General features: G+C 37.7%; 1 protein-coding gene across 3 annotated transcripts in view; it reads right to left on the bottom strand.

Moving 5' to 3' along the window:
• Window positions 1-12,282, bottom strand: part of NR1H4 (nuclear receptor subfamily 1 group H member 4) — a 30,672-nt gene that overhangs the window by 4,434 nt on the left and 13,956 nt on the right. The window contains exons 3-7 of one of the 3 annotated variants that reach the window (XM_033058665.1): window positions 11,846-11,998; window positions 8,128-8,261; window positions 7,515-7,613; window positions 6,861-6,960; window positions 5,556-5,702 (exon numbers count right to left, since the gene is read on the bottom strand). In XM_033058665.1, coding sequence (XP_032914556.1) covers window positions 5,556-5,702; window positions 6,861-6,960; window positions 7,515-7,613; window positions 8,128-8,261; window positions 11,846-11,998 — 633 coding nt within the window. The remainder of the gene's footprint in view (window positions 1-5,555; window positions 5,703-6,860; window positions 6,961-7,514; window positions 7,614-8,127; window positions 8,262-11,845; window positions 11,999-12,282) is intronic. The other 2 variants (XM_033058666.1, XM_033058667.1) reach the window with 2 other exon arrangements.

Raw genomic sequence — 12,282 nt, 5'->3', positions numbered from 1 at the left:
CCTAACCTGCAGAAGATCCTACAGATCATTTGATTATTTCATTTTGTTCATGCATGTCTGGCTGTAAACCCAAGTGTGGTCAGTGGGAAATACAAGCTTTACTGAGTGCAGCTTTGCAGCATCAAACTAGAGCAGATTTAAACCCGTGAACATTATTCATTCAACATCCCTTGCTTGTACAGGTTCATCCCCATCTGTAGTTCAAGACACAGCATTACTATAGGCCTTGTCTTTTAGAGTTTTATTGTTACGATTTCTCTTTAATGGTAACATGACTGCTACCTTCGTAAAGTTTGCAGTTTCAGGCCATGAATAATAATCTGTTCAACATAATCCTGGAATACATGTATTTACTGTGATATCAAGTCAGTATTGCCAGCTTTTTGAGGCAGCATTCTCTCTTCTATTTTGGCAACTTTGCAAAACTGGATAATTAATCTATTGCAAGAAGAAAGCTTGAGACTAAATGCTAATTAACAGTAACTACCATTGTGTTATTAATATAGATAGAGATCGTTTTTGCTTGATAAACATTGAGGTGTTAGTGAATATGAAACCAAGGGTATATTTGCAGCTGCTTTATGCAAATAAAATATTCTAATTACTCATGAACTTACATTTTATCTTTCACATTGTTCCATCTACCAGAATTGCTTTTCATATTGCTTATTAGCTCTCCCTTCTGAGCTATTCAAATGCATAAAACTGACCAAATTCACCCCCTTGATGCTGAGTGCCAAATCAGGGGAAAATCTAGCCAAGAGAGAAGACACACCAGAGCATGGGCACATACTTTTCTGTCTGTCATTATCTTGTAGGTGTGAAATGGCCGCCTTAAATGAGACATTAGCATGTGTTGAGCAGAACTCACAACCAAGTACCAAGCCCTCATCTTCTTTAAAGCAATCCATAGGACATCTGTTAAGTCATAATTTCGAGCAAGGAAACTTTAGTTTAAAAACCCAACCAAACAAACAGCAAACCAAGCCTGTAAGGAGGGTGCAAATGACCTTTCCACATACCCTCCTTTAGCAGTGGCCTGAGTGCCTGCAGTCAAGAGAGAAATGTGGTCTGGCACACAGGAGCAGCATCTGCACTGCCTTGAGCTAGTCTTCATAGGCAGAGTCTAAAAAAGTTTTTGGCCTGAAGAAGTACACTTATGCAGAAGAAAAGAGATTGGGCCTCTGACATCTGTTCTTGCTTTCACGAGTATAGCTCTATTCTGTAGATATAATTTAAATAATTTTAGCAATTTTATTTGTACTTCACGTACCTAGCACTGGATGACTCTATGTGGTAGATCGTGCAGGAAAGGTGTGTAAACAGAAAAGTTTTTTCCTATATTTTGCAATTTAGAGTGATCTAAATTTCTAAATGACTTGGGCAGTGTGCCAGTTTTGCCTTGAGTCACAGGATGATGTGTCTCCTTCCACGAGGATGCACATGATCTTTTGGAGGGTTAGACACTTTGGACACGTCAGTGAAGATCATTTTGTTTCTCTGCACAAACCCCAGCACAAGGGGGATTTGAAGCACCACCCTTGCTCAGTACTAATAACCAAATTAGAAAATACAGGGACAATGTAAATTATTAGGTATCCATGTTCCAACACCAAACTTTGCTTTAGGTTGCAGGAGCCTCTTATCCAAATCAATGGGAACTTTGTATCCCACATTCAATGGAAAAAGGTGGCCTCTTGCCAATGCTTTGAAAGTGCGGCTATTTCTTTTTTGCCTTGGATCTGAATGTACTTCAGCACCTGTAACCCGTCCAGGAAGACAACAGTGTATTTCACAATGTCAGAGGTCCTGCTGCCAACTTAAAGTTTGGGTCCAGATTCTTCCCTTTCTGTCAATATCAGTATTTTATTTCCCAATACTCAAATTCCTAGAACTGCTCTGTAGAGTAAAATGACAAAACAAAAATCCCTATCTTTTCATGACTACTGAAACCTGGTAACTTCAGCAAAACAAACTACAAATGCTCACAGAGAAAAATTTCTGTATCTTAGCTCTGTTTTTTAAAAATACTCTATTGCTCAATAATGAGGAAAATTTATTTTCAAAATAACAGAAAAACACGAAAAATTAAATTACTAGAATGTCAGCCTTTCACAGAATGAGTCAATCACAATATGGTATATGCATAATGAAACATCAAATAAGATGAGTAAATGGCACCAAATCTCAGTAACATTAAACAAAAGTCTGCATTTCTCATTAAGTCTCCATATTAGGGTGCGTAGGAGAAGATTTCAGTCACAGGAGCACCTAATGTGAGAATTTTCATAACAGCTAAGGGAGAAAGACCATCAGGGCTCAAACAAAGGCAGCCTCTGAGATGCAGCAGGACTTGAACAATATGCACAAGCTGAGAAATAAAAATACACCTCATCAGCATGAGAATGAGAATGAATGATGATAATGCTCAAAGGTCATCAGCACCAGATCTCTGACTTCTTTATCAGAAAAAAACCCCTAACATTCCTTACAATCAGACTGGAGAAGACATAAATATTAATAGATGAGAGCAGCTTCAAAGTGGACATGGTGGCAGGTGACAGAAGTCTGGACAGCTTGTGACTTTTAGGCAGGATCACCACCACCTTCCTTGATTTTATGGATAAGGCACCAAAGCTTGACAATAGAACTTATGTGATATTCAGGCATTAGCCAGTACCTAAAAATATACAGACCTAAGGAAATTCTGACTGACAGCAATAATTTATGGCTGCTGGCATGACAGTGTTTAGGACCTCACTAGGAGCCACAAATAATTCTGATGCTGTTTCTTCATTTGTTACCTGTAAATTTGATTTCTAAACTCCCACTCAGCCATCACAGAATTTCTTTGATGCTGTCTATTGTCTTTGTATGTTTCAGTTTGCTGCATTTAGCCTTTTTTATTTCTGTGTTCATTTTTTTTTTCCAGTGTGGCATATGAAAAAAGAGGGGTTTAATTTCTTCTGGCCATTCTTATCTCTTGGACCAGTCTATAACATGATAATGGGCAGCTGCAGCTTTTAGTAGCATTTGTCCTTACTGGTTAAGGCTGGAAAACATTGCTTACTTTTCTACTTTAATATCGCATTTGGTACAAAAAACCTAGAGCCCTGGTGTTGATTCCTATGACATGCAGGGATGTGAACTGCATAATACTTAACATTTTTAATACTGAATATTTGCAATATTTTATTTTGCTATAATTTATGCTACGCATTATTGAAATAACATTGAAAACTGCATGTGTAAACAATGATAACAGAAGAATTTGGATGTCTTTCATTTTGTTTAAACTTTTACACATGAAAATAATAAGAATTTAAGCCACAAAAATACCCTGTTTCTGTAGCAGATGATTTAAAACAATTTCAAGGTTTCATTTTATTTAAAAGTGAAATAGGTCCAGTGGCAGTAATTAAACTGCAAATGCAAAGATTTACAAGCTGCTTTTTTATTGTCACAGCCCCATTAAATGCATCAAAGGGAAATCTTTTAAAGTAGGTTTGAATTTGCACTAAGTAGAGAAATAAAATATAAGGGAACAGTTATTTTATTCTGTATTCTGGCTGTTAATAGAATGGAAAAAATGCAGTCAGCAGCAGTAAGATGGATAATACATTATCCTCCTGCAATATACAGAGGGCAAAGTTCTAACATCAGTATTTCCTCTTATGCCTTCAGCTTGATCCTGGCTTGAGGGAAGATATTTTAGAAAGCCTCTTTCAAGCGCAAGAAGATACACATTTGTATTTATACATGCATAAACATTTAAAAAGTTATTGTTTTTCATTTCTTGGGAACTGTTCAGCCCAAGTTTTTGGTCTAAGAATTTGTTTTTAATTTACCCTGGAGTTTTTTTCCCCACAGAAAAAAAAAAAGAATTACGGGAAATATACCGCATTTATTACTTGTCTTGAAATTTCTACACAAATTTCTTCTAAATTGTTGTACACAAAATACTTTTCTTAAAATCTGCAATATGACAGGTAAATAATACTAAGGCGTGATACAATGTAATATTCCAGGCACTTGTATTATCATGAAGTCAAGCACAAACTTGCAAAATATAATATTGCATCTCATCTGGATTCAATAGTTGCAGAGAACTAAAAGAATATTTTACAATTATGACTAATGAAAAAATTATTGAAATACATAGTGGCTTATGCAACGTTCTGGGTTAAAGTCTTTCATGCTTTTGGGTTTTTTTTAATGAACAGTTGATACTCTGAACAAAGAAGCTTCCTATTCATTTTACAGATTAGAGAAGAGAAGCTTTCATTAATCATGTTGCCATATGGATTCATTTCTCTAAAACCTATTTTTATCAAAAATGTGGGTTATAATCCAGTAAAATATCCCTTAATGAAGACATTTGGATCTATGACAACTCATTACAGTTTCCAGGAAACATATCTGGCCTTCTTGGCATAGTTCTCTGCCTGCAGAACCTGGACCAGAAGCTATTCATAACACTCTGGAAGACACTGTTTCCAGTCCATCAAATAGTATCCTCTTATAATCAATCAAAATAAAAGAAATATACAAAAACTACTAATTATAAATGAGTGTGATAAGCCAAAATAAATAGATATGTTCAGCTAGTGAATTATTCTCAAGTTTTCTGACTCCTTTTTAGTGAATCAGATATGTAAGTATTGGCCTAATTTTCCTTACATCAGTAGTACTTTCTGAACTGAGTTCAAGCCCATTCCCATGACTAGTACTGAGGTTATGTTCTTCTGTCTCTTCTCCTTCTGATCCTTAAAAAGGAAACTCAGAAGCCAGAATCTACAGACTGATTCTCTTATTCAGAATTGTTGATCTACTTGAATATTCATTGATAGGTATCTGAGGGTTGGATAAAGCTTGCTGGTCAATATAGAAAAAGGCAAAACATTCAATATTGCATTGGTGAAGCACAAACAATGCATGGTCATGTACAATACCACTTTAAGGAACAAACATCTATCCCCATTTGGCTTGTCATAATTATTAGGATTTATGTCTAGAACCAATGGAATTTATCAGAGTCACTGAGATTTCAATGGACCTTAAAAAGCACAAAACACACTGAGAACATGCTGTATTTATAATTCTTCTTTGCACCTTGTTGAGTATGATTCCATTTTACCAGAACAACCCTAAGAATAGGTGCTTGCCTTCAGTCATCTTAGTAACATTCTAAAATCTTTTTTTTCTTCGTAAAGGGATTGTCTTTGAAAGCATAATTACCAATAGTTTACATGAACAATTTAGAAAGAGAATAGTTCCTCTTTGTCCTTCTTTCATTTATCACTGGAGACACGCACTAGATTTATTTCATGTAGCATTACTCAAAATAGTTGCAATGTACTTGTGAAGAATCCTTTACCTTAGGAACTTTAGACTCAAGGCTCAGTTAGATTTGTTCTAGTTAATGTAAAGAACAACATTCAGATAAATCTATCTCAATGCTACTAAACAATCTTATTAGCTCCCCAAGGGCCAAATACTGACACAGAAGTGCAAATGGTGTGGTTTAGTTTTGCCCCATTAAACAAGATACCTACCACTGTTGCGAATTCTTTCTTCTAGAAGGACAGTGTGTCCCGTAGGAAGTTTCTTGCTGAAAATCTCAGCTGAACGCAGGAACATGGCTTCTACTGCTGAGCCCTTCAGCAAAGCAATCTGGTCTTCGTGATCAAGGGTTTGGAAGCCTGAAGACACATTAGAGACAAGTCAGGCAGCAAAAGAAACAGCTCCCTCTTCTTTCTGTCCTGAAATTCCTGCATGAGGTGCTACAGATCTGCATAGATGTTGTAACCCAATACCCTACTGCTTTAAGAATGGTATATCCCTTTAACCCTGTAACCTCTACAAGACCAATGGACTGACCCCTGCGATGGGATTGGCCTGAAGCCAAGGCTGACCCCTCCCCTTTCCTGACCCAGAGAAAAACCCTGAGCCCACGTGTGGGCTCTCTCTTTATCCCCATCTCTCGCTCTGACCACATGGAAGCCTAAGAATAAAGCAGAATACCAACCCTGGGAGATAGAGCCTCTAATGTCCTTCTGTTCTACATGAAACAGCATCCAAGGCCAGCTCTGCAAGGTATTTGGGGGGCAAGGCCCCAAATGTTCATGGTACTTCATGAGGATAAGCAAAGTGTGGTGCAGCATAACCAGTAGTGAGAATTTTGTCTAACCTGATGCTGCTCCATAATATCTTCTCTCATGTTCCCACTTGAGCTCTCTATACCCTTTCCCATTGCCATGCTACTTTCAGTGTTAGAATGCACCTTCCTTAGTTAAAGGGGACCTCTACCATATGTCCAGTGCTCAGTCTTGAGGTAACATGAATTTAAAAGTTAAAAAATGCTAATAAACTCAGATGTTCAGCACTTGTCCGTAACACACTATGCAAAGACCATAAATATTGGTGCCACCAACTAGGGAAAGTTATTGTGTGGGACTCACAGCTCAGTGGATGTTATAACTTAGAGGCATTGCTAGAAAGGCAGCAAAGGGAATGAAGCAGAGTCCAGTGAGTGTCAGTGGTAATTTAGAGGCAGGCAATTTTGCACTGCAACAATATATGAAAATAAAATCTCTACAGACACAACCCCTTCTCTGAGTATTTTCTTTGTCAATAGCTAAAGGGTACCACATCTTGGAGTAGGCGAGTTTGGATTGTTCAGTTTATTATTCTTCTGAGCACAAAGCACCTTTTCTTTATGCAGTGTCTAAACAATGTGTAGAAGGATCAGGCATTTTAAAATAGTCTTTAAAATATACACAAAGATTGTGAAAAAGCAACAGAAAGGCATGCAAGCATATAAATAACAAAATTTTCCCCAATATGCAGGATATAGATACCTGGTAGTTTTTTGGTGAATTCCACAAGAACCTGCACATGACTGGTAGCCATTTCTGTTAAAATCAGAAAATTTCCTTCGGCACTGAATTCCTCGTTCAACTGTTAAAAATCAAACCAAACAAAATCTGTTAGTTTTCACTAACATTTCATATTTAAGAGCATGAAATACAAGAATTATTAGACTGGACCAGGCAAGAGTTCCACCAAAAACTGCATTTTATCTCCAATATTGTCAAAACCAAGTATTTTGGAAGGCAACATAAGAAGTAGACAGTGTCTTTTACTGAAGAAAATATTTTCAAGAATCCAGGCTAGTGTCTTTACAGGAAGGAAGCTTGACAACAAGCCAAACTCAAGTCACTGCCTACACTGACAATGGAAAAAACAAAGCTCCAATCAGCAAAGGTTAGATTTGATCATAAAAGTCTTATTCTAGAGTTGAAAGATTTTTCTTAACATTTAAGTTTGATGAAGATGTGGTCTAATTGTTGACTGAATGGGAGAGATTCTGCCCTACTTTCAGCATACTCTAAGTGTAACTCCATAGTTTGCTCTACTTACTACACCAGCTCACGATGACTACAAATATTTTTGCCTTGTAATCCTCAGCTTCACTTTAAGTGTTTCAAGAAAGAATTTGTCAATATACTTACTAGCTTTTTTGACACCTCCTGGGGTATTTGTTGTTTACTGTATGAATCCATAATATAATCAAGAAGTTTCTGCTGTTCTGGGGTAAGTTCTACCTTCTCCTATACTGGCAAAAAAAAAAAAAAGAAAAAACCTCATCGTGAAATGCAGTCATAGTAATGATGTAGCATCTCTTGCCTGAGGCAAAAGCTATACATCTTTTTTTCACCATTTGGAGGTAAGAGTTTGCTTGTCACTGAGACTTTTACAGAAGTGTACAGAACAGAGCTGTATAATGTTTTTAACTGCATAGGTTTGTGTGGTTAATTATCAGAAATAAGGGAATGTTTAGCAAATGACTAGGTATGTTCAAATTTTAATATCATACCTCACTGTATGTGATATATGTACGACAGAAAAAATACTGCATGGATGTTACAGATGCTTTATAGGGTTTTGACTAAAAATATCAGAACTACTACACTCAAGGAATTTCCTTGACTTAGTAGAAGGTAGATTTTTAATCAATACAGGTAGCTCCAGAGGGTTTTCAATAATCTTTATTCACTGTACTAGATGCATTTAAAAAAAATCACATCACCAGCACTGTATGAAAAATTACAAGAATTCTCTTACCCTATATATTTTAGTTGTAGAAGTTACTTGTTTTACATCATGGCCTTCATTGTCTTCATTGACTGTCTGATCTGGGGGCTGTTTCACATTTTTCCGGAGCCTTTTTGACTTGCACTGTATCTCTGTTAAGAGACCTAGGACACACAAAGCAATTGGTTTTTTGTATGTCTGAGGCACTGAAGAGGTACATAAACAAGCCCATGAATGCCCTTTACACCAACAACCCCACTTACCTGTGCAGATCATCTCCTGAACACGTCATTACCTTTGGATGTGAGTTTACCGAGACAAACTAGGCACACACTATGAGCACCCTACACCACAAAGAGTTTATCTGCAGAGCAAAACAGTTGGTTCTGCTGACCCAGAATCCACACAATGAGCATATCAGGGGCCTAATTTATTCCTACAGGCAAAAAGCCCATTAGTGATGGGAGTATACTGGATTGTGCCTTTGGTTCAGCTTTATACAAGAGAAAAGCCTTTCCGTGCTCCAAGACCTGAAGCGAAGTGCAATCCATAGGAACAACTGGAAGACATAAGATAATGCCCTTTTGCTCTGATCCAAAACAGTGATTGAGGTGCAGATGTTCTTATACAAAGGGCATTAGATATTTTCAATAATCTTTAAGCAATATTAGATCAGTTGGGCAGAATCTTTATAAAGCAAGCCCATGCAGAAGAGGGGACTCCGGGGACTTTAGCCATTACTGCATCACTACACAGACCAACAGCTGAAAACGTGGACTCAGAAGCAACTCGGACTGGCAAATGTACCTTTAAAATGTATTTATTTAAGAAGTTACCCAAGGTCTTGGTTTTCATTGTATTAGAGGAGTGCATAAAACCCTGGCTTTATTATAAAGTTCCACTTGCAAAAAGGGATTTTTGTATTTGTAGTTTGGGATTGTTCCTTTAGTTTTTTTTTGTTCTAGACTACACTTAAGTACCTTGAAGCAGGAAGCATCCTTGTGTGGATGTCATAAAAAACAACCAATTTTCTTGTGCTAACAAAAAGAAGGAGCAGTAGGTACCCTACACAATCTGTGGAAGACAGTCAGAAATCATAAATTAAAAAGGAAACACGTAAGTATTCATCTAAAAATAAACCTATCAGCACAGGACTTTCTTTCTTTCTTTCTTTCTTTCTTTTTCTTTCTTTCTTTCTTTCTTTCTTTCTTTCTTTCTTTCTTTCCTTCATTCAAGTATTCTTCCCATTCTTCACCTTTAAAAATGCAGAGCAGGCAAAGAGGTTCATTCAGTGAGTATATGATGTGGAGGAAGATACCATGAAACCAGTGAATCTTGTTGTGAATGTTTTTAATTTCCTGTTTAAGCCCTATATAAAATGACCTACCTGAACTGCTGAGAGAAGAGGAAATTTACATGATTAAAATAAGACCTGCAAAGAATACCTTGAAAGGAGAAAATAGGAATGATGGAGATAATAATTGGTATCGAGCCATGTAATTTGTGGTGCCACACAGCACCATAGATTTCTTTTTCTAAATTATTCAGTGCATCCTTTGGTGCTGTTAATGGGCTTGTGCTGTTTTCCCCCAGCTTAGGATCTGGTCTATTGCCTTCATAGGGAAAATTTGTTTTCCATTTGCCTTAAGCATTAAGACAGAGTTTTTCTCAGGCTTCTTGCAACTAAGTATTACCTTGATATCTTATTCTGGCTCCATTTGAGTATTTTGAAAAACTTGTGTGTTGACAGGACATCACTTTTTAGCTCAGAAATAGCTAGGTTTCACTGGGTATTAAATTCCAGGAGGAGGGGCAGAACCTGAGTCTTCCCTAGGTAGACATTTCACCCAAGAAACTTGCAGTTTAGATCCAAATGACAGCAAATGACTGAAATTGATGGGCAGCAATTTTGGTCTGTCTGTAGTTTGCACATAAAGGGCAGGAGAAAGATTGTTGAGCAGCTGTGCCATAAATATTTATACTTTAGCTCTTGTACAGAGGAAAAAATGAATCCACAGAGCTTGCAATTATAATCCTACAAAATGAGTAAGTGAAACAAAGTTCAAGGTAACCTTTTATTTCCTAGTCATATTTTTTCAAATAAGTGCCCTATACTACTAGAAGTTTCGTGTTTTACTGTCCTAGATTGCCTTGAACTAAAAGCAATTATATGACACACTCCTACTTTAAGGCCATTAAATGCTGCCTTGCCAAACATCCTCATTGCAGTGCGTTAGAGCACACTTATGGTTAAGTCATGAGCAACACAAGATACCCTGTGTTTCCATTGCAGAGAGAGAGTCAAATGGCAGCAGCACCCACTGGCTTTTATTTCCTCTATGCCAGCCTGTGAAAATGATAGACCAGTATAAAAGTTTCATGTGGTCCCAGTCAGTATTATTTACGCTGACCTGTTTTGGTTTTTTTTTTCAGCAGTGGGTTGTTGGGCTTTTTGCTGCACTGAGTGACTCAAGCTATTTTGAATCCTCAACGTTTTGAAGCAATGGATCAGGGGTGAGCTCCATAAGGGAGGTATTTTCCTCTGACAATGCAGGACTCATAGAGTTCTTCCATCAAAGTGGGGTGTGCTCATATATTTATGTATTGCACAAGAATATGTCCTATCTCAGGATCTTTGCAGCCTGTTCAATTTGCAGAATGAAAGATTAATTACATTATGCTGGCAACACCTTCGAAATATTGATGGAGCTTATTGTTTCTCATATAACCAACAGTTACTACAGCATCTTCTGATCAGATTGAAGGATAGAAATATATTAAAAATTCCAAGTAGATTAATTTCCTGTATGAACCTAAATTGATTTCACACATACGTGTATGCTAAAGTGACTGAGCCATCAAAAAATAAATTGTAGTTCTATTCATGGAAGGCAAAAGAGCAAATGTTTACAGAGTGTTTTCAGGAGCAAACTTACAAAAATAGTGCAATAAATCAAAGAGCAGCTTTAAACATGTTAAAAGTTGCACTCCAACATCCCCACGGTTCTAAGCTATCCAGTTTGAAGCTCAATAAAGTTTATAAACTGTGAGTCTGAGTAGGATATCTGTTTTAATATGAAACATTATTAAAATCCATTGGATTCATTTCTGGAGACATATATGTTTATGAGTTCTACCTGTGTGCCTATATGCAAGGCAGGAAAATCCATAGCACCACGACAAAAGCTAATGAGACTATAAAAAAGGGCTAGCCCTTGCCCAGCTTTGCCTGATTGCTGGGTGAGGTCTGGGAACATACATTTGTCAAGTCCACAGAAACTTCCTGCTAGCAACACTCCTGCTCTTTTCTTGAAAATGGCATTGTGTGCGTGCCAAAACTTCAACTTGACCAGCAAGAACTTGACTGGGGAGCCCAAGAAAGAGCAGGAAAGAAAAGTGCCAGGACTTTCCTGGTCTGGCTTCCACAACACTGCAAACCCCTCACTCCTGGGGAGTCTCCCACAGACTCACTTCCCCTGTTCCCTCCCGCTCAAGCAGACTAATAGCTGTCATCCAGTGCAGGACTGGCCTTCCTTCACCATTTGCTCAGCTCCTATGCCCTCACATCCCTGAACACCAATAAAATCCCATGGTTAAAAGTGCATTTGTCTTTCAACAGGGTTTGATGCACAGGCACAGCATCTTCTTTCATACACCTTCCACCTGCCAAATGACATCTTTTATAAAAACCAGACCACTCAAGCAAACGGAGCATGTAATGCACACTCTGACTGGATGATGCAAATACCTGTATACATACATTCAGCCAACATGCCCATCTGCTTGCATTTCCTTAGACGGCACTCCTGGCATTTTCTCCTCATGTACATGTCCATCTCGCAGTTGCCTCCATTTTTACACTTGTATACTGCATTTTTTGTGATGCTTCTTCTGAAGAATCCTGCACAAAACAGCAGTGATGCAGATGAAAGAAAACACTGAGAAGCAAAGTCATCAAGGTGAAGTTCACCTCCATCTGCACCGAATTTTTCTGAATGACACACGTGCCTGGATGACTACATTCTTGATACTTGTACTGATAACAGTATCAAGTAATATAATTTAACAAATGAGCCCAAATTCAGACCCAAATCCGAAACCCGCCAGTAGCAGGCTGAGCACCAGCACCAGAGCCGTAGGGTGATACCATACAAATGGTCACTGAAAAAAAATATGAGTCTGTTA

Source organism: Catharus ustulatus, chromosome 4, assembly GCF_009819885.2.
Source record: "Catharus ustulatus isolate bCatUst1 chromosome 4, bCatUst1.pri.v2, whole genome shotgun sequence".
NCBI classification, from domain to species: domain Eukaryota; kingdom Metazoa; phylum Chordata; class Aves; order Passeriformes; family Turdidae; genus Catharus; species Catharus ustulatus.
This window is presented reverse-complemented; position numbering and strand designations above follow the sequence as displayed.